General features: G+C 51.0%; 2 protein-coding genes across 6 annotated transcripts in view; one reads left to right on the top strand and one right to left on the bottom strand.

The window, feature by feature from the left end:
- kmt2d (lysine (K)-specific methyltransferase 2D) overlaps positions 1-16,655 on the top strand; it is a 32,877-nt gene extending 16,222 nt beyond the window's left edge. For all 5 annotated transcript variants that reach the window (XM_047039594.1, XM_047039592.1, XM_047039593.1 and 2 more), the window contains exons 35-55: positions 17-1,839; positions 2,136-2,259; positions 2,366-2,447; positions 2,611-2,677; positions 2,769-3,001; positions 3,107-6,133; positions 6,233-6,379; positions 6,491-6,655; positions 6,795-6,942; positions 7,036-7,117; positions 7,211-7,386; positions 7,493-7,617; positions 7,769-7,895; positions 8,008-8,141; positions 8,351-9,707; positions 9,982-10,118; positions 10,290-10,420; positions 11,642-11,927; positions 12,125-12,198; positions 12,361-12,469; positions 12,622-16,655. In XM_047039594.1, the coding sequence (XP_046895550.1) occupies positions 17-1,839; positions 2,136-2,259; positions 2,366-2,447; positions 2,611-2,677; positions 2,769-3,001; positions 3,107-6,133; positions 6,233-6,379; positions 6,491-6,655; positions 6,795-6,942; positions 7,036-7,117; positions 7,211-7,386; positions 7,493-7,617; positions 7,769-7,895; positions 8,008-8,141; positions 8,351-9,707; positions 9,982-10,118; positions 10,290-10,420; positions 11,642-11,927; positions 12,125-12,198; positions 12,361-12,469; positions 12,622-12,714 (8,647 nt within the window). In that variant the 3' untranslated portion in view covers positions 12,715-16,655. The remainder of the gene's footprint in view (positions 1-16; positions 1,840-2,135; positions 2,260-2,365; positions 2,448-2,610; positions 2,678-2,768; positions 3,002-3,106; positions 6,134-6,232; positions 6,380-6,490; positions 6,656-6,794; positions 6,943-7,035; positions 7,118-7,210; positions 7,387-7,492; positions 7,618-7,768; positions 7,896-8,007; positions 8,142-8,350; positions 9,708-9,981; positions 10,119-10,289; positions 10,421-11,641; positions 11,928-12,124; positions 12,199-12,360; positions 12,470-12,621) is intronic.
- acvr1ba (activin A receptor type 1Ba) lies at positions 15,640-19,938 on the bottom strand (the record flags this gene model as incomplete). Its single annotated transcript, XM_047039396.1, has 5 exons — positions 15,640-18,009; positions 18,249-18,379; positions 18,709-18,833; positions 19,192-19,348; positions 19,728-19,938. Coding segments are annotated over 5 exons (750 nt in total), but the record flags the coding sequence as incomplete, so codon positions are not given.
- Positions 19,939-20,271: the final 333 nt, after the last annotated feature.

The raw sequence follows: 20,271 nt of genomic DNA, 5'->3' as shown, positions 1-20,271 counted from the left end.
TGCTCCTCGTTTCCAGACAACCAGGTCCAGGCAATCCCCAGGGCGTGTACTCTCGCCCTCCATTCCCTCACCAGTGGCACGGTCAGGCCCCGGGGCCACGGAGATTCCCCCAGCCACCGGGCATGGAAGCTGTGGGCCCCCGGCACCACCTCAACGCCCCTATCAACATCCAGGCAATTCAGGGCATGGCTAACCCCCGTTCCATGATGCCTGGCCCTGGAGGGGAAGCCATGCAGTCCATGGGCGCCGGGCCCCCGCCACAGTTCATCGAGCTGAGGCACAACGCCCCAAGGCTTCCCCTGGGACCCCAGTTCCTCCCGCGAGGACCCCAGTCCCGGCCACGTCTGTTCATCTCTCAGCAGGATATGGCCGGCTCTTACGTTCAGCAGGCTCAAATGCCTCAAGGAGTAGACCCCCAAGCTGACGGTGTCAGAGACTCTCGGATGGGTTTGCAGCAGGGTGGCCTGTCGATGATGATGCCCCAGCAGAACCCTGTTTCTGTCCCACATGGCCAGCTCCAGCCCCAGGGAGCCCCTCCTACCACTCACACTCCTGCCAGTCACCCTGGCCAGCAGCAGCAGCCTCCACACGCCAGTACAGAGGCCCAGGCTGCTCCGGTAGACCCCAGTATTGACCTGCCAGAGCCTGATCTGGAGGATCAATTTGTCCCCAAAGGGCTCGGTGGTGCTACTGGGGAGGGAGGAGTGGAGGATGAGGACGACCTCGCTCTGGACCTCGACCCTGACAAGGGGGACGACGACCTGGGCAACCTCGATAACCTGGAGACCACTGACCCACACCTGGACGACTTGCTCAACAGTAATGAATTTGAATTTGACTTGCTGGCTTACACCGACCCCGAACTCGACCAGGGAGACCCCAAAGATGTGTTTTCGGACCAGCTACGGTTGGTGGAAGCGGAGGGTGAAACACCAGGCCCCTCGTCTACCTCAGCTGGTCCCGACATTAAAGTGGAAGTTAAACCAAAGGTGGAAAACACCCTCACGAACCCTTCCGGGACCTCGGGTTCCTCTGCCACCCCCCAGACCCTCTCCTCAGAGTCGGCAGACACCTCCAGGGTCAAACTGGAGGACAGAGGCTTGACTTCCCAGCTACAGCCAGGCCAGGCTGTGGTGAAGGACGAAATGGGCGAGGCTGTGTCCATGCTGCTGGCTGGGCCCACCCAATCCAACAAGCCCGCCACACAACCTGAGAACCGGCCGGCTTCGTTGAGCTCTGTACGGTTAGGAGGGGTCCCATACTCCTTGTCAGGTCAAGCTGACCCACTAGCTTTCCCCCCAACAAACCCACACCCCGACTTGGAAGAGGACCCACTAGGTCTGCCTGACGTCGGGGGCCAGCACTCCCCCGCCGTAGACCTGGCTAAAGTGGAGAGCTCCTTGGAGGCGAGTGAACTGCCCCTGCTGATCCAGGATCTCCTGGAACACGAGAAGAAGGAGCTACAGAAGCAGCAGCAGCAGCAGCTCAGCCTCCACCAGGGCGGGATGGCAGGTCAAATGCACGGCATGCCCCCTCAACAGCAGCCGAATCCCCAAGGGCCTGGGCAGACCATGCTGCCGCAGCACCACCGCCCTCCACCACAGGGAATCATGGGACAGCCTGGCATTGGGACCCGCCTGCCACACCTTATGCAGCAACAGCAGCAACAAAGGCTTCTGGGAGCTGGGATGATACCACCACCACACATGGCCATGGCTCAACAGCAGGCCATGATGAGGATGGGGCAGCCTGGAGGCATGCATCCAGGCCTAAATCCACAGCAGCAGCAACAAATGGTCAAGCAGCCACCGTTGGCCAACAAATTTTTCCCTGACAAAGGTATGCAGTTTGAACGTACATTTACATGTATTCATTTAGCAGACGCTTTTATCCAAAGCGATTTCCAAGAGAGAGCTTTAGAAAAATGCATAGGTCGCTGATCATAACAACGAGATAGCCCCAAAACATTGCGGGCAGCCAAAACATGAAGCATACGTTGTGAAAAAACAAAAAAGTGCCAAAAGGAAGAACCATAAGAGCATGCAGTTAAACAAGTTACAATTAATCAACTTGCAGAGAGATACTCATATTTTCCATGAAATGAGTTTTACTGATTGCCAATTGCTTTTTCCCAGATCTCGACAAGTTTGTGACAGATGACATCATGGATCCCATAGCCAAGGCAAAGATGGTGGCTCTGAAGGGCATCAAGAGAGTGTTGGCACAGGACCCGATGGGGGTCCCCCCTGGCATTAACAGGTATATTTCTATATGTATTCTTATTACACAAACATTAGCCACAGTTTCAAAGATGTAAGTCATCTCAAACTACTTCTATAATGTATGCTAATGTGCTTTCTTCTAGACAACAAGTCTCTCTGCTCGCCCAGAGGCTGGCCTCGGCTCCAGGAACAGCAGATCAACAAGGTCAATCTGGCCCATCTAAGGTATGTGGTCACAAATGAACTTATAATTAGCCATTAGCTCTCTTTTTAAAGCATATGATTGATATAGACCAGTTTTTTTTGTGGAATTGCCATGGCACTAGTACTTCAAGATGAAGTTTTGTGCAGTTGTATATTTGTAAACAAATTTCCTTTTTCATTTTAGGAGGGTGAAAGTAGTGAGCAAACACTATCAAGACCAAATCCTCCACAGTTTGTTCAAGGGATCATCAGTATGTTTTCTTACTTTCCTGTCATTTTTAGTTGTTGTGTTCGATCAGAGAAAGGTAAACCGTTAACATCTGAAACCGCTCTCTCTCTTAGACGACGCAGAGCAGCATCAGTATGAAGAATGGCTCCTTCATACCCAGCAGTTGCTCCAAATGCAGCTCAAGTTCCTCGAGGAGCAAATAGGAGCGCATCGCAAGTCCCGCAAGGCGCTCTGCGCTAAGCAGCGCACCGCCAAGAAGGCTGGTCGTGAGTTTGCTGAGACGGACGCAGAGAAGCTCAAACTTGTTACAGACGAGCAGAGCAAAATCCAGAAACAGCTGGACCAGGTCGGTCCTTCACGGCATTCTCTTCCTGCTCCCCCCCCCCTTATTCTCTCAAGTCAACTGAGTCGCACCTGGTTTCTGATTTGAACTTTTGTCATTGTGTCTTAGGTACGTAAGCAGCAGAAGGAACACACCAATCTGATAGCCGAGTACAGAAGCAAGCAGCAGCAGCACCAGCAAGGCTCTGGCCTCCTGGCCCCACCCGGACCCTCCACACAGGTACCCCACATGGTTCCCAAGATGCCTGCACAAGTCATGATGGGGCAACAGGGGCCTCCAATGATGGGCCAGCCTGTGATGATGCCCCAAGGGATGCCTCAGGGGCAGCCCTTCATGGGGGGAGCCCAGCCTCAGCACCCTGTAGCTCTAGGAGCCAGGCCCCCTGGTCCTCCTGGCCCCCCAGCAGGCTTCTTCCCTCAGGGACCAGGTGTACAAGGAGCTGATCCTAGACTTCTGCACGAGCGACAGCTGCAGCAACGCATGCAGATTCAGAAGCTGCAACAACAACAGCAGCAGCAGCAGGTTATGATGGGACAGCAGCCGATGCCACACGCAACCCAGCAGCCTGGTTTGATGGCTAATCCATTGATGTCTCAGCAACAACCAAATCTTCAACAAGGCATGCTGGGAAACCAGGCCAATCAGCAAGGCATGATACAGGTGCACCAGGGCATGGTGGGAGGCCCGGCTGTGGCCCAGTCACCACAGAACCTCATGGGTGGACAACCCATGAACCAGCCTCAAGGCATGATGGCGGCTCAGCCAGGGATGATGGGCAACCAGCCGATTGTAACCCAGCAACTGCAGCAGAGGCCTCAGGTGATGATGGGCCAGCAAGGACTGGGGGGACCTCAGCAGCAACTTGCACTGAGGGGGGCTCAGCCACAGCTTACCCCTCAGCAGCAGAACATTCTGGCTCAGCGCATGCTGCTGTCCCAGCAGCAGCAGAAACTGCAGCAGCAACAGCAGCAAATGGCACAACACAGACTACCAACACAGGGATTAATCAACCAACTCAACCAGTCTCAAGAGCAGGGCGGACTCTCGCAACCTTCCACTCCTCAGATGAGTTCTTCTCCCTCAGGGGGAAGCACCAGGGTCACTCCTCAACCCACAGAGGGCTTGCAGCAGGGCTTTCCCCAGGAAGCCCAAAACCCAGGATCCAAAGAGGGAGCCATCCTCAGTCCCAGGACCCCACCTCACCAGGGTGGACCATCAACTCCTATCCAGATGGCCCAGCAAGGACCTGCAGGAGATCCGCAGGGAGACATGGGACACCAGCAGACTCAGATATTCATGGGCCAACAGCAGCAACATGCTGGACTTCAGCCACAGCAGCCAGGTTATATGGGGAACCCGCAAGCTAGCATTCACCCTCAAGTCCAGCAACAACCACAGCAACTTCAACGGCAGAGCTCCCTCAATGCTGACAAGTCTGGTTTAGTCATGGTGAAGGAGGAAGGGCAGCAAATGTGTTTTATGGCCCAGCAGCAGCAGCAGCAGCAGCAAGTGTCCCAGAACGTTTTGCCGCAGTCCCAAGATCCAAGTGTACAACAACATGATGGGATGGGCCAGATGCAGAATGTGATGGGTCCAAACCACCCTGGGCAATCTCAGCCTGGCATGGTGGTAGGCCATCCTAGTCCCCAGCAACAAGCTCTCATGCAGAAACAGGCTTTGATGACCCAGATGGGTTTGTTGAGACCTCCGCAGGGAATGATGCCCCAGAGACCTGGTGGTCCACCTGGACAGATCCGTACCCCCATCAACCTCCAGGCCATCATCGCCCAGAACCCCCAGCTCCGCAACCTTCCGCCCAACCAGCAGATCCAGCACATTCAGGCTATGATTGCCCAGCGGCAGCTCCAACAGGGCCATTTATTGAGGATGTCGATGAACCAGCAGGGTCAGCCAGGCCAGATGAGGCCTCAAGCACCTCTGGGTCAGGTGCAGCCTGGGGGGCAGAGGATGCCAGGGATGGAGGGTCAGCAGCAGATACACTATGCGACGATGGGGAAACCTGGAGCCGTGGGTTCCCCTCAACAACCAGGGATGATAGTAGGTCAGCCAGCAGGTGGAGTTCCTCAGATGCAACCGGGGATGACGGTCGCCGGGCAACTTCAACTTCAACACCCAGGCCAGCAGCAGCAGATGATGCAGCAGGTCCAACAGCAGCAAATGATAAGAGGCCCAGTGCCCATGGCTCCCTCCCCAATGGGCCAGATCCGTGGTCCACCGCAGGGCCGCCTCATCAGGCCCATGTCGCCCCGACAGCCCATGGGCAACTCTCCTGGAGATCCACAACGCCACGCCATGGCTCAGGCAATGGGGATGCGCCCCGCTACCCCCAATCAACACCAACAGCAGCCCCACCTCACACCTGCATCGGGACGCTTACCAGGTTCACCTTCTCACGCTGGGTCCCCGGGAGGTCCTTCAGTCCAGAGGCTCGAGTCAGGCATGAGCCCAGCTACTCCAGGCACTCCCTACTCCACCCACGCCCCATCTCCATCGCTGTCTGAGGGTGGTGCAGGGAGAGGAAGCCCTTACAGCCAAGCCAGGGCCGCTTCTCTGAAATCTCCCGGCTCCAAGAGTCCTCTCGATTATCCAGGGCTCAAAACCGAGTGTCAAACATCAAGCAGTGAAAATCCTCAAAGCAACGTTCCACCAAATGGACCACTGCATCAAAGTGGGCAATCCCAGCTACCACCGCAGAGTGCGGACATCCAAGGCTCCCAGATGCATCCTGGAGTAAGAGACGGGGGCTTGTGCAAGATGACTCTGCAGAACATAAAGCAAGAGCCTCGGGAGGTGCAGTGTGACACTGAAGGGGGAGGTGAAGCTCATTCTGGGCCCATCAAGAGAGAAGCCACCGGGGAACCGGTCAGTTCCGGCAACACAGGCGGCTTCGGCAGCTCTGGGGCTGGTCCTGGAAACGTGGCGGGGGACCCTGGGGCGCACGTCCCACGGTCCGAGACTGGCCAGCAGCTCCTCCAGAAGCTCCTGAGAACCAAGAACCTGCATCTGGCGGCACAGAGACCCTCGGACGGCATCCACAACGAGATTAATGGACACATCAACAGCAAGCTGGCCATGCTGGAGCAGAAACTGCAAGGGACGCCTCGCAACATGGAGGTGAGTTCACTGTTAACATCCAACGCTTGAGCGGAGGTGACACTTGTCCTCTTCAATAGGATATTGATGCAATGGCTGTTACCTTTTTGGGTGTTACAGGACTTGCAGTCCATCACAAAGAGGACTCCTGTGGCCAAGGGCAAGCGCTTAACCAAGGCTGGAGAACGAGGACCCAACTCTCGCAAGAAGACCAAAAAGGAGGAAGTTGGCAAGAGCACCGAAGCCCTAATGAAACAACTCAAGCAGGTAAGTGACGGGCAAAGGGCTTGTTGGATTTAGTCTTACTCCAGTCTGTGAAATGTTTTGATCCATGCTGCACACAGTGTTGTTGATTGGTTGGTTGTCGTTTTTCTCCAGGGGCTTTCTTTACTTCCACTGATGGAGCCCTCCATCACTGCCAGCCTGGACTTGTTTGCTCCTTTTGGCAGCAGCCCAGCCAATGGCAAGGCACAGCTCAAGGGCTCTTTCGGCAACGCAATGTTGGATAACATCCCAGACTACTACTCTCAGCTACTTACCAAGGTACTGTCCAATAACATGGCTTCTCCAACAGGTGGTCCCAGTCTGTTGCAGCTGGATTCCTATCTGTCTAATTGTAAATTTGAGGTAAAGGGGACCTCCGGTTACCCTCTTTCAACCACTACTCCTTGTATCCTCACAGAGCAACCTAAGTAACCCACCCACTCCGCCCTCGTCACTGCCCCCTACGCCGCCACCCTCAGTACAGCACAAGATGCTCAACGGGGTGACGGCTGTGGAGGAACTGTCCGAGGGCCAGAAAGACACAGAGACCATGGAAGACCCTATGGGTAAGGCAAACCTTTCCAATTCCCTTGTCATGAACAGACAACGCTTCATTGCCATACGAAACTGAGTGGGTCTGGCCTCCAATGTTGTTCCAGATTCGGTCTCTGAGGAGGTGAAGAGCGTGGACATCCTAGCAGCCCTGCCCACTCCGCCTCACAATCAGAACGAGGACATCAGGTGCGGTATTTCGTACTTGTTCAGGCTGCACAGCAGAACGCCCCAGCGAGTATGTTTTGCTTCGCGTGCTGACGCAAACGCGTTCCGTTTCAGGATGGAGAGTGACGATGACAGCGATGCCCCAGACAGCATCATACCGGCTTCCTCCCCCGAGAGTGACCTCGGCGAGGAGGCGTCTCGTTTCCCCCACCTCCGCGAGCCCAAAGAGGAGGAGAGTGAGCGGGCTATCTCCCCCGTCATCCCCCTCATTCCCCAAACGGCCATACCAAGTAAGCACGCCAAGCAAATGGTGAAGGAAAACATTCTTATAAGTGTGTGAGGGTAAAACGAGTTATGTTCTGAAACGAACGATATTGCCAACTTCTCTTTCTCCAGTGTTTCCAGACAGCAAACCCTTTGAGGCGGTAGACAGCAAAGGGGCGTCAACAACCAACCCCTGGGACAAGTCGAAGAGCAACGAGGTGTCCGTCACCTTTACCATGTCTTCTGCTGCAGCCAAGGTACTGAGTTTGTACACCTTCCCCCATACCCTTTCATTCTGAACTTGACTTTAGCTGGCTCTGTATAACACAACTTATGGAACAGTGCCAGTGGGTAAAATGATCTGCTACTGTTATCTGGACTGAAACATGTTTTTTTGTTCACGTACAGAATTTAAACCATGTGATGGTGGCCATGGCCCGGTTGCTCAACATGCGGATGCCTGGTTCCTACGAGGTGACCTTCCCTCCGGGCAGGCCAGCATCGGCCGGCCCTGGGAAAGCTTCCGACCTACCAGGTAGCTAAAACGAAACCGCGCCCGGTTCAAATACCCCAATGCCATAAAGTCGAGCCAGTGCTGTGCTAAATGGGGTAGAACTTGTGAGTCTAATGGAGGGATTTTGTCCCAGGTGGCCTGTGTATGAAGACCGTTCCCATGGAGGATGGCTCCTCGAGTCAGGACGAGTGGCTGAGGCAGTTTGATGTATCTCTCCCGGGGTGCACGTTGAAGAAACAGGTGGACATCCTCTCACTCATCAAACAGGTATGTCCTCTAGGTACTAGCCCATTAGGCTAGTTTCGTGATCACACATCTCTAGTCATTCTCTATTGAAATGGCGTCTTGGTTCCAGGCTTTTCTATGTCTGTGTCCAGAAAACTATCCTCCGATAACTTGTCATTGGAGTCATTATTGTTTTTTTAGTCAATCCAAGGTCAGTAACTAACTAGATCACAACCACACTTTCCTCTCAGGAGTTCCCAGAGCAAGAGGACAAACCGGTTCAGCATTGTTACACAACCAATGTGTCAGACTTGGACGTACGCCACCTACCCATTATCCCTGTGGAAGCCTCCCCACCCCCATCGCCCTCTCCACCGCCGCCGCCACCACCCGCTCTGGCGCCCCCTAGTGACCGCAGTGAAGCGGAGCCTCCCACCCAGCCTGCCTCACCTTCTCCATCCAACCCCAGCAATGTCCAGATCAAGACCGAACCTGAGCAGGAAGCCATTGCCCCTCCGGCTGATGCTAATGCAACCACTGACCCAGATGCTCCTCTCGATGCCCCAGATGTAGACCCTGCACCAGAAGCAGCTCCAGACCCTGTCTCTGAGGACTCCACTACCCAGCAACCCCCAGAGGTCTCTCTGCCTCCAGACTCCCCCAGCATGGAGATGTCCCTCAAGGCTATAAAGCAGCGCAGCCGGCCCCTCTCCCCCGACGAGGAGGAGGAGGAGGAGGAAGAGGCGGTCCGGCCCAAACTGAAAAAGTGGAAGGGCCTCCGCTGGAAGCGTCTGCAGATCGTCATCACCATCCGCAAGGGCAGCTCGCGCAAGGAGAACAGCCGGGAGGTGTCGGAGCTGATGGAGCGCCTGCGCATCACGCTGCGGCCCGACAAGCTGCCCCGCGACCGCCGCAAGTGCTGCTTCTGCCACGAGGAGGGCGACGGGTCCACCGACGGCCCCGCCCGCCTGCTCAACATCGACGTGGACCTGTGGGTGCACCTCAACTGCGCCCTGTGGTCCACCGAGGTGTACGAGACGCAGGGCGGCGCCCTCATCAACGTGGAGGTGGCCCTGCGGCGGGGCCTGCGCTCCCGCTGCGCCTGCTGCCAGAAGACGGGCGCCACCAACAGCTGCAACCGGCTGCGTTGCCCCAACGTGTACCACTTTGCCTGCGCCATCCGGGCGCGCTGCATGTTCTTCAAGGACAAGACCATGCTGTGCACCCAGCACAAGCTCAAGGGGCCCAGCGAGGAGGAGCTGAGCACCTTCGCCGTGTTCCGCCGCGTCTACATCGAGCGCGACGAGGTCAAGCAGATCGCCAGCATCCTGCAGCGCGGCGACCGCGTCCACATGTTCCGCGTGGGCGGACTCATCTTCCACGCCGTGGGCCAGCTGCTGCCCTCGCAGATGAGCAACTTCCACTCGGCCACCGCCATCTTCCCCGTGGGCTACGAGGCCACGCGCATCTACTGGAGCACGCGCGTGCCCAACCGCCGCTGCCGCTACCGCTGTCGCATCGGCGAGTGCGACGGCTGGCCGCTGTTTGAGGTGCGCGTGCTGGAGCACGGCCAGGAGGACCTGCACTACCGCGACACCAGCCCCGAGGGTAAGTCCTCAAATAAGGCACCCCCCCCCACCACCACCACCATAAATCTCTTTGTCCCTGCTTCCTAGTCCCATGAAACTCATGCCATTAGGATTGGTTTGGCGTCACTGTTAAGGGGTTCCAACGCAGAACTCATCTACTATTATGAACCGTTTCCTCTGTCAATGTATTAGGTTGATGGTGTTCAACCTGAAGTTGCCAACCCAACAGAGCGTTGCAGCATCTCACTCTCCAAACCTCTGTGTGTGTGTGTGTGTGTGCGTTAATTTTCAAGGAATCTGGAACAAGGTGGTGCATTCGGTGGCCAAGCTGCGCAATGAATCTGCCATGCTCAAGCTCTTCACCGACCACGTGAAGGGAGAGGAGATGTACGGCGTCACGGTCCACGCCGTGATGCGCATCATCGAGTCGGTAAGAACCTCCTTTTTGCTCCCTCGTCCTTTTGTTACCCTTTTCCCCCAGGAAGCACTCTTTCTGATGGAACACTGTCACCTGAGCGTCTCCCATGACAACCTACTTAATATTCGAGTCCACGGCACACTGTTCAGGAACACGTTGTGACCTGTGTGTGTGTGTGTGTAGCTGCCGGGAGTAGAGAACTGTCAGAACTACGTGTTCCGCTACGGCCGCCACCCCTTGATGGAGCTGCCCCTCATGATCAACCCCACAGGCTCGGCCCGCTCCGAACCCAAAGTCCTGACCCACTGCAAGAGGTGAGACGCCCTCCACTACCCTCAGACACGCCTGTCCATTCACGGAACAGTCCAGGATTAGGTTTTATTGCTTTATAATTCCGCTTGTTAAGGGGCATGTAAGTACCGTACTTCTTGACATTAAACGCCGCCCCCGACTAAATGCTGCAATAAAATCTGTTACAGTTAAGTAATTTCCGCCCCTCATAAACACTGCAACATTACATTGGTAATTACTTTAATTGAATTTAATTTTACCCTACTACAAACAGGTGCGGTACAAAACTGTAGCTTAATATACATTTCTACATCACTGTCTGTGTCCTCGCCAACATGAATTAGAAACATCCACTCATCGATCTAACTCTGTACGCTCATGGCTTATGCTTGGCTGGCTGTTAACCGTGTATATATATAGTTGACAGCACACTTGCTTAACAACACTTCAGAAAACACTGCTCGCAATGTTTGGTTCTATCTCGTTGTTACGATCAGTGACCTTTGCACTTTTGTAAAGCTCTCTCTTGGAAGTCGCTTTGGATAAAAGCATCTGCTAAATGCATAAATGTAATCTAATGTTACAAGACACCAGAGATAAACTGCTGCGCTATCCCTGTGTTGTCGCTTACTAATTCTATAAACGCTGCAACACAATAACATGTAGTTCCATAAACACTTGCGGTGTTCTAAGACATCTGGTGTGTTACTTTATAAGTCACATAACCCTAACCCTTTGTAGTCTCCACCCTCCATGACTTGACTTGTTGGGTGAGGTTGCTTCTCAAAGGCCAGTTTAAAAAGGAACGAGGAAACGACAGCGACTGCTGATCACGCACGGTCTACGTTTTCTGGTGACCACAGCCTCAGTTTACGGTAGACATCTGACTCTGTCTGATATCCAGGTCTTGGTCTGAAACTGCTAATATTAGGTGGATAATGTAGGGTTTTTTTTATATTCGTTCATGTGTTTAATTGACGCCTAGGATATAGTGACTCTAAACTGCTAAGATCTCTTACATTTGCTGTCATGGTGACGTGAGAGGCAGTGGGACTGGTTAGACTGACGTCCTTTTATAATGTCCTACCATATCTGACATCAACACCTTTGTGTTCTACACTGCTTTGTGGAGCACTTTTAATGGAAATATTGCATTTATTTCGCACAGTTAAATGAGCAATATGAATAGATGTCAAACCTCCCCCCCCCCCCCCCCCCCCCCCCTACTGTCTTTGTCCACTCAGGCCCCACACTTTAAACAGCACCAGCGTGTCCAAGGCCTACCAGAGCACCTTCACAGGGGAGATCAACACCCCCTACAGCAAGCAGTTTGTCCACTCCAAGTCTTCCCAGTACCGCCGCCTCAAGACCGAGTGGAAGAACAACGTGTATCTGGCGCGCTCACGCATCCAGGGCCTGGGCCTGTACGCAGCCAAGGACCTGGAGAAACACACCATGGTCATCGAGTACATTGGCACCATCATCCGCAACGAGGTGGCCAACCGCCGCGAGAAGATCTACGAGGAACAGGTAGGCGGCGAAGCGGATTATTATTATTTTATTATTATTTTTATTTTTTCATTGTGGTATTACAGGGCCTTTGACCTTGTGGTGACCATCACGTTGTTTCGTTTTTCCTGCTTGTGTTGTCTATATGATATGCTGACCTAGTGAAGTGCTGTACAGACTGTCACTGTGAACCCCTGCTTGTTGTCTGGCTCCTACAGAACCGTGGGATCTACATGTTCCGCACTAACAACGAGCACGTGATCGACGCCACCCTGACGGGCGGCCCGGCTCGGTGAGTACCTCCTTCTCGACCACTTTCCCGTGACAACGCCGAGTTAACGCCGGGACCGGAACCCTCCTGGTGCACACGGGAGCACCCGTGTACGCTCGATTCACCTCGGTGCCAGCTCGCTCTCCCATGTCTCACCCGCGGCTGCTGTTTCCTCTCCTCCAGCTACGTCAACCACTCCTGCGCCCCCAACTGTGTCGCGGAGGTTGTGACCTTCGACAAAGAGGACAAGATCATCATCATCTCAAGCCGCAGGATCCCAAAGGGAGAAGAGGTGAGGAGTGAGGTTGAGGGTTAGGAGTGAGTGTTAGGACTAGGAGTGAGAGTGAGGGGTGAGGAGTGAGGACACGGATTTACGTTGACATATACAGTAACCGTCTCGAGGCGTAAAAGTGAATCATTGACAGTCATCTCTTCTTTTTGCAGCTGACGTACGACTATCAGTTTGACTTCGAGGATGATCAGCACAAGATCCCTTGCCATTGCGGAGCCTGGAATTGCCGAAAGTGGATGAACTAATGAAGAGGGAGAAAGGGGAAAAATAAACTGGCGGATTGCCTCTACCTGGTGCCAGATCGGTCCTGCGCCAAAGCCTTTAGAATCGTACTTTACCCAGTTCATAAGCTGTCCTGAAAGAAACGAGGGGATGACCAGATCCCCCTCCTTGCAATGGAAGACGACTTTAGCATTTATAGCCAAAGGTCTGAAAAAGCATTAACAGAGAAAGGTGGAGGACAACAATATTTACCTTTTTGGTGGATATGTGTGGTGAAACACCCCCCCCCCCCCCCCCCCCCCCCCCCCCCCCCCTGCCAAAAGCAGCCCTTCCTTCCTTCACTGCTAGAACCTCCTTCAATAACCCCACTGGCTGGAAACAATCTTCTCGACCAAATGATTAGAATCCTCTGTAAAATCAATCCTCTTTTAGTGTGAAGCTTCACCTCTGGAGCTTTGATGAAAGCCATGTTAAATGACTAAGAATGAACTAACGTGTTCTTTTTAAGTTGGACCTACTCTTCTAAAGCACCTCCCAGGAATAAGACGCTTCCCCGTGTCAGCAAGGAAGACTCGCGCGTAAATATAGGTTCGCTAGACAATCCTTAAGTGGCTCTGTACAAAAAAAAAACGAAATATATGCTTGATTGACGGGGGTGTAACGATGTAAAAAAATTATATAAAAGTTGAGACGCTATTGACCTGTGGGTTCCAGAATAAGATGTATAAGATTATAAATGGTGGGTTAGTTGGACCCAAGTCTACCTCATTGATTTTGGTGGGAAGTGACTGCTTTGGATAAAACTGTCAACTGCTACTGTGGAACTGGGGCGGTGTTTTCAAAGGCGTATGCCTTCTCGGACAAGCAGGGAAACTCAAGCAGCAGGTTTGCTCTATCTACTACTCTATGCTGATCATTTACAATAATGAGCCAACAATTATCATTCTTCACAGATTGTGTATACATTGAGTAAACAAGTTGTGAATCCTTTTTTGCCGGCTAAGATCATGCTTTTAGAAATCAATCAGAAATGGGATCCTGGGGATGGGAGGGGCCCCGCCTGGATTTCCTGTAGTTCTTTGTTTTTCCTATTTATCCATTTAGAAACCATGCTTCTTAGGTGTCAGTGCACCACCCAGTGTGTGTGTGTGTGTGTGTGTGTGTGTGTGTGTGTGTGTGTGTGTGGGGGGGGGGGGGGGGGGGGGGGGGCTTTAAGTGAAGCAGAATGTCGAGTCCAGCAGAGTGGAAGGAGCGCTCGTCTCTCCCGCTGCTCGTGTTCAGCTCGCTGGCAGACGCAGACCGCTGTTCCATTTAACATGGTTTTTATTTGTGCCATTTTAGTTCTACGACCCCTCCCCCCCTCCCATCTTCTATTTGATGTCTCTTCTCCAATAACCTAAATCATGCCTCTTCCTTTCTTGAACTTGTAGTGTGGACTGTTGTAAACTAAACTGTAGGAAGTCTTTCTCTGCCTGGCCACAGCCTATATATATTTACTCCCTATATTGTGGTTGGATAGTGGTAGTAGTGTCTTCTGGAGGCTTGAAGCAAGGCAGGGGAAGACTTGTTCAAAACTAAAAAAGGGCATTTGTTTTCTCTTTCATTTAAGTCAATTAAAAACCGAGTAAGTCTTTAAAGAAGGGAGATTGACGAGGACTCCATCTTCCCAGCGTTACTTTGTCTCCTCTCCCCTGACCCCAAGACCTCATGATAACATGCAAAAGTGTACAAACTGTATATATACACACATTTAGGGGACAACAAACTCTTTATCCAACCCCTTTTTAAATCAATAGTCAAGAAATTTAGAGAAATCAAATTCATGAAAATAATCAACCACTGGATATCCTTTTATCAGAAAGATTAAGCTGTATATATATAAATATATGTAAAATGGCAAACTAATATCTTGATATGTATATGAACCAGAGTGTTTTTGCATTTACCTGTTTTTCTATTAGCGTTTTTTGCTATAAGCTTTCGAAGACAGTTTGTTAAAATAGATATGTGAAAATGTCTGGCCTTCTCCACATACTTGGAAGGAGAAGCCGAGGTGATTACAAAATAGTTTTAGAAAGGATCCATGTGGAAGAGTCATGATTATTAAACAGGAGAATCACATTGCGTCAAGCAGTACAATGGTGCATAGCATTTGTGTATGTATGTAATATCGGTCACGTGTTCATTTATTTTTTATTTATGCTACTGCTTGTTGATTACCAAAACCTATCCCTTGATCAGTCATTCATTGGAATTACGATTTAGTAAATGGAAGATCTTGAACTCCCTAGGACATTACTGTTATGAATATTAGTGCTTTGTTATTTTGATCCTCCCTATAGAAGTGAATGTGTTGGTTATACCTTGTGAAATGGTTACTTGGCCTAATGTATGTTGAAAGTTAACCCCTTACTTACCTGAGAATGAATTGCACTCTTAGTATAAGGAGTACTTCTCAAGTGGTAGATATTGATCAATTACCAACGGCAGTGATTTCTTTTTCTCGGTATGGTTAGATTAAGGGAAGACCATGACGAGACATTTTGCCGCTCACTGGATTTTAGCCTCAATGATTCGTACTTTTTACCATGTTTGAATCTTAATTTAAGTTCTCTGCATATCTTAATTTAATAGATTGCTCAAGTTGAAGGTTTTCTTTTTGTTTTTTTTTAACCGAACCTTCTTTTTAAAAAGGTGTTGCATCTGTACAGCAGAGATACTTTTAGGGAATATGAATAAATATAAATGATCATTTTTATTGTATGTGGCATGTTTTGTATGGATATTATTTTGAATTGTACATATTTTTTGACGCCGCCAGAGGTTGCATCTCTTTATATACAGCTTCCCCCTCCCCTTTCCCCAGCATCGGATTTGTCTGCTTTTATTTCTTGTAAAAGAAAATAAAATGCATTTTAAATATATTTTTCTTTACTGAGACAGGACAATTTAAGAAAAAGGTGTTTATTACTGTTTCAGTATGTACACAGTTGCTAACTAGTCCTGAAAGATTTGTATAACATGGAGTTTGAAGTATTTAAGTAGTTTAGGTACAAGAACGTTTAATGGCAAAATACCCATGGCAACAAGCCAAAAGGACAGGAAATATTAGGCATTTGGTTCATATGAGTCACCCAATGAAATACCATGAAAGGAAAATGTCTGCATTAGCCTATATTCCTATCCATGTTACAGCAGCAACACTTACCAGGGTACACACGCCCCAAAACTCCAAATGAAAGACAAAAACAACAAGACAAAGAGCCAAGTCTACATCTACTTTGACCTCAGCAGAGCGACGAGGTCCCAGTGTGTGACAGCATGCAGAAGGGCACAGCCAACAGACAGGTCGCCTGGTCAAGTGTAGGTTAATAGCATTACATAACGCTGCTTTGATGACATGGATTAAAACCCTTACGTCCGTTTGACTTGAACGGTGCAGAGCTTTAAAAGGATGACAAACTGTCAGTCAAACCTTGGTCAACTTGTCTGCAAACATAAATACACCCACATTACAAGTAGCTGTTGCTGTTTGTAATGTGAGACTATTTTGCTGCGTTGCTGACCACAAAGTGGCAGTTAACATGCAGTTTCACGTTACAGCATATCAGTCTAAAAAGAACATGAGGATTGTCTTTCCTCTCAATAAATACCCATTGCTTAAATTCAGTTGAGGCTTCTGCAGGGTTAGTCCATGATTTAAAAAACTAAAAAGCTAAAGTTTCAAAATCCAGCCTAAGTAAAACTTCAAAAACAAACTCCGAACTCAAAGGGCTTCACAGCAACAGGTTTGCCCTCGTTACTGCTGATGCTGTTCAGCTGTGCCAAAATCTTTTTAGTAGTAAGTGGTAAGAATTTCCCAGTGTACCCTTCAGGCTAAATGATGCAGATCTCATGTATTAAACATTTTCTCTGAAAAGTACCACAAATATATTATGTAGTATGAAAACAGGAATAATAAAAACTGAAAAACACAAGAAACACCCTTTGTGGCTTCAAAATAGAAGAAAAAGATGTTTGTTTTATATACAAATCATATTTACCCCCCATCGTCAGTAGTTTGGACAGTCTAAAAGGAAACAATCACCCTGTAGTCTTCTTATAAATCAAATGACATTTCAAAACAGTATTCTTCATGACATTTGTATACAAGATATTTTCTTTTTAAGTTTTTGGATGCCAGCAGTGACCATGGATTACATCAAGTTTGCCACTATGAGCCACCCAGTCTGACCTGGTAGGTCTGTGTTGAATCACAGAAGAGCCTCCTCTGTCTCGTGTTGAAACGACCCATCGACGCCAACTCGACGGAGGGTGAATCCCACCAAATTAAAAAGGATCCTCATTTTGATATCAGACACTGGCATTCTTCGCATTTCACGTCACAGTGATTTGTTTTATCAATAAAATTCTGAACATGAACACAAAACATGAAATAAAATACAAAAAGGATCATCCCTGCCACATTGAAGGAGAACACAAACTGGACCGCGTCTAACATGCGACTCTGGAATTCCATGTATGGAGTGTGAAGCGCTGCCAAGGAGTACAATGCATGGGGGGGGGTTCAAGTAGCAAAATGCACACACAGTTTGATGCTTAGCAAACAGCAAAAGAGGGGACATTGGCAGACGCTGCAACAAGATATTCAAGACCGCCACTCTCCCAGATACACAGACGGCAATAAAGAAGGAGCTCGCCAACGATAGAAAATGATGCGGGATTCTCTTTCAGCTCGACGTGAAACCCCTTCATGTTTGAGGTGACGGACGCAGCTAGTCCATCCTGGGGCAGTTGAAAAGTTGTTGTTGTTTAGAAGAAGAATTCCTGTACATTAGTAACAATTCCTGCTATGGAAAACGCCAACAAAAAAAACAGTCATAGGAGTGATAATATGGTGGAGTTGCAGTAGCCCGTGGTGGTGGTGGTGGGCACGAGGAGGAAGGGAAGGCGGAGTCTTTCAGTAGTTTGAGCTAAAAAGGTGAGGTAGACCTTGTCACGACACGCAAGGGGGGGGGGGGGGGGGGGGGGGGGGGGGGGGGCTATTAAAACTGGTGGGGTTTTAAGTAGCAGTCCTTTCTGGGGTGTTTTTATAGAATGAAAGGGGGCGGGGCGGGGGAGCAGAGGAGGGTCTTCAGTGTATGTGCGTCTTCGGCGAGCGGGGAGGAGGAGGAGGGGGAGGTGGGTAGCGCTCACATCTTGACGTCCTCCTCCACGCTGAGCTGGGACAGGGTCTTCTTGATGCGCAGGGCGGTGAGACGGGCCGCCCCGTTGGCGTACCAGCACTCCCTCATGATCTTCCCCATCACCCGCAGAGACTGGGGGGACAGAGAGAGAGGGACAGAGAGAGAGGGACAGAGAGAGGGGGACACAGTTAGGCTGGGCTCCTGTTCTGGTAACCCCCCACCCCCTTCCCACACTCCCATACCAGAACTCCTCGTCCCGAGATAAATACTTCACGGTGCCTAAACCGTCACTAAGTATACCACCAACGTAGCCCTTGGTTCCATGACAGAGACGTCCAGGGCCCAGTTGGATAGAGTTGCGTGTTCCGTACCTCGTAGCTCTGCCACCAGTTGGGCACGTTGGGCCTCAGCCGCTGGTCACACACCACCTTCCTCATCTCCTCTATGGAGGGGTCGGAGGGCACCAGGTCAAAGTAGGGCAGCTGGTACTCCTCATGGATACCTGAGGAGGGGAGGGAGGGCAGTATGGTTACACACGTCGCCACGCACCAACGCATGACACGAGTCTGTGTGGACTGCTGGAGCGGCCCAGCAAGTTGGCGTGTGGGTTTGTGTGTGCGTGTGTGGGAATGGTGAATGAATGGGTGGGTGGATGGATGTCAGTGGTCAGGATAAACCCTGTGTGATGGATTTGCTGGCACTGTAATACGTCTCCACCTCAGTTGGCTCATGTGTCGTTTAAGAGAAGGGTGCATGTGTCAAAAGGCTCCAGATAAAGAAGGAGGGAGGTCTGTGTGTGTATGTGTGTGTGGGCGTGTGTGGCAGTCTCACCCCCAGTGTTGCAGCGGCGTGCTATCTCCCAGTACACCAGTCCCAGGGCGTAGATGTCGGCACACTTGAAGGAGTCAAAGTGTTTCATGTTGATGGTCTCATCCAGGACTTCCGGAGCCATATACCTGAGACGCACACATTCACATCATCCATAACTACACACCACTGGCACATCATCCCCTGATATTCATCTACCTTGGGACAGTGCCCTACAAGCATACTGTATAAGACATGATTCTGAATAGGTTTATTGAATTCATTGGAATAACGTCGCCTTATTAGCCACTCCCCATAAGAGATAAAGATGTCAACGACATCTGTGTGCATGTCGATATCTGAATCTCGCCGTGGCTCGAAGAGCACTCTACACGGCTGCCCCACAGGCTGCGTTCAAATCCAGCACGTGCAGATTCCGTTTTTTTCCGAACAGGTCATTCCGTACGATCAAATGTGACAGTGAAACTTGTGGCGGCTGGAGCAGACCTCTTGGTGCCCACCCTCTGGTTGGGGGCGATGTCGATGGTGTCCGTGATGGACTCGTGGCGCACGGCCAGGCCCAGGTCTGCGATGGCACACATGCCGTTCTTCTTCACCAGGATGTTCTTGGACTTAAGATCGCGGTGGGCGATGCCAGGCTTCCCTGGAGGGGGAGGAAGGACAGCTGACTCGGCTGCAGGGAGCTACACGTCTGTGTGTGTACATACATGATGTGTGTATATGCCTCGTGTGTGTGTGTACATGTATGATGTGTGTGTGCGTGTATATACATGATGTGTGTATATGCCTTGTGTGTGTGTGTACATGCATGATGTGTGTATATGCCTCGTGTGTGTGTGTACATGTATGATGTGTGTATATGCCTCGTGTGTGTGTGTGTGTGTGTGTGTGTACATGCATGGTGTGTGTATATGGCTCGTGTGTGTGTGTACATGCATGTGTGTATATGCCTCGTGTGTGTGTGTGTGTGTGTGTGTGTGTGTGTGTGTGTGTATATGCCTCGTGTGTGTGTGTGTCCTCACCCTGAGTGCCCAGGATCTCCATGTGCAGGTGAGCCAGGCCGCTGGCGGCCGACAGGGCCAGCTTGATCATGCCCTCGATGGTGACCGAGTAGTGGTTCAGGTAGTCGAACAGGGATCCGTGCTCGTGGTAGTCCGACACCAGCCACAGCTGCGTCCACGTGCCGTTGTCTAGGAGACGGACGCACGAGGGAAAGGGGTTGAGGCGGCGAACGAAACGTCAGAACAACCGTGTAAACGACAGCTGTTCCCGATGCTTGGGAAAAACGGGCGTTTCTAAAAACACAGCTGTGGACCAGACCCGTGAACGTACTACTGGAATAGATCCAAGCTCCTATTGTGTGTGTACCGCCGGCCTTCGGCCTTGCAAAGGAGGCAACCAGTGGAGGGTTTTCAAGCACTGTTATGGTGCATACTTCACCTGCGTGTAATCATGTTACATTTACATTTAGTCATTTAGCAGACACTCCAGAGTGACTTACAGTAAGCACAGAGACATTCCCCCCGAGGAGTCGAACCAACAACCTTCTGATTAATAGTCCGACTC

The sequence above is a fragment of the Hypomesus transpacificus genome, chromosome 18 (genome assembly GCF_021917145.1).
Source record: "Hypomesus transpacificus isolate Combined female chromosome 18, fHypTra1, whole genome shotgun sequence".
Taxonomy (NCBI): domain Eukaryota; kingdom Metazoa; phylum Chordata; class Actinopteri; order Osmeriformes; family Osmeridae; genus Hypomesus; species Hypomesus transpacificus.
This window is presented reverse-complemented; position numbering and strand designations above follow the sequence as displayed.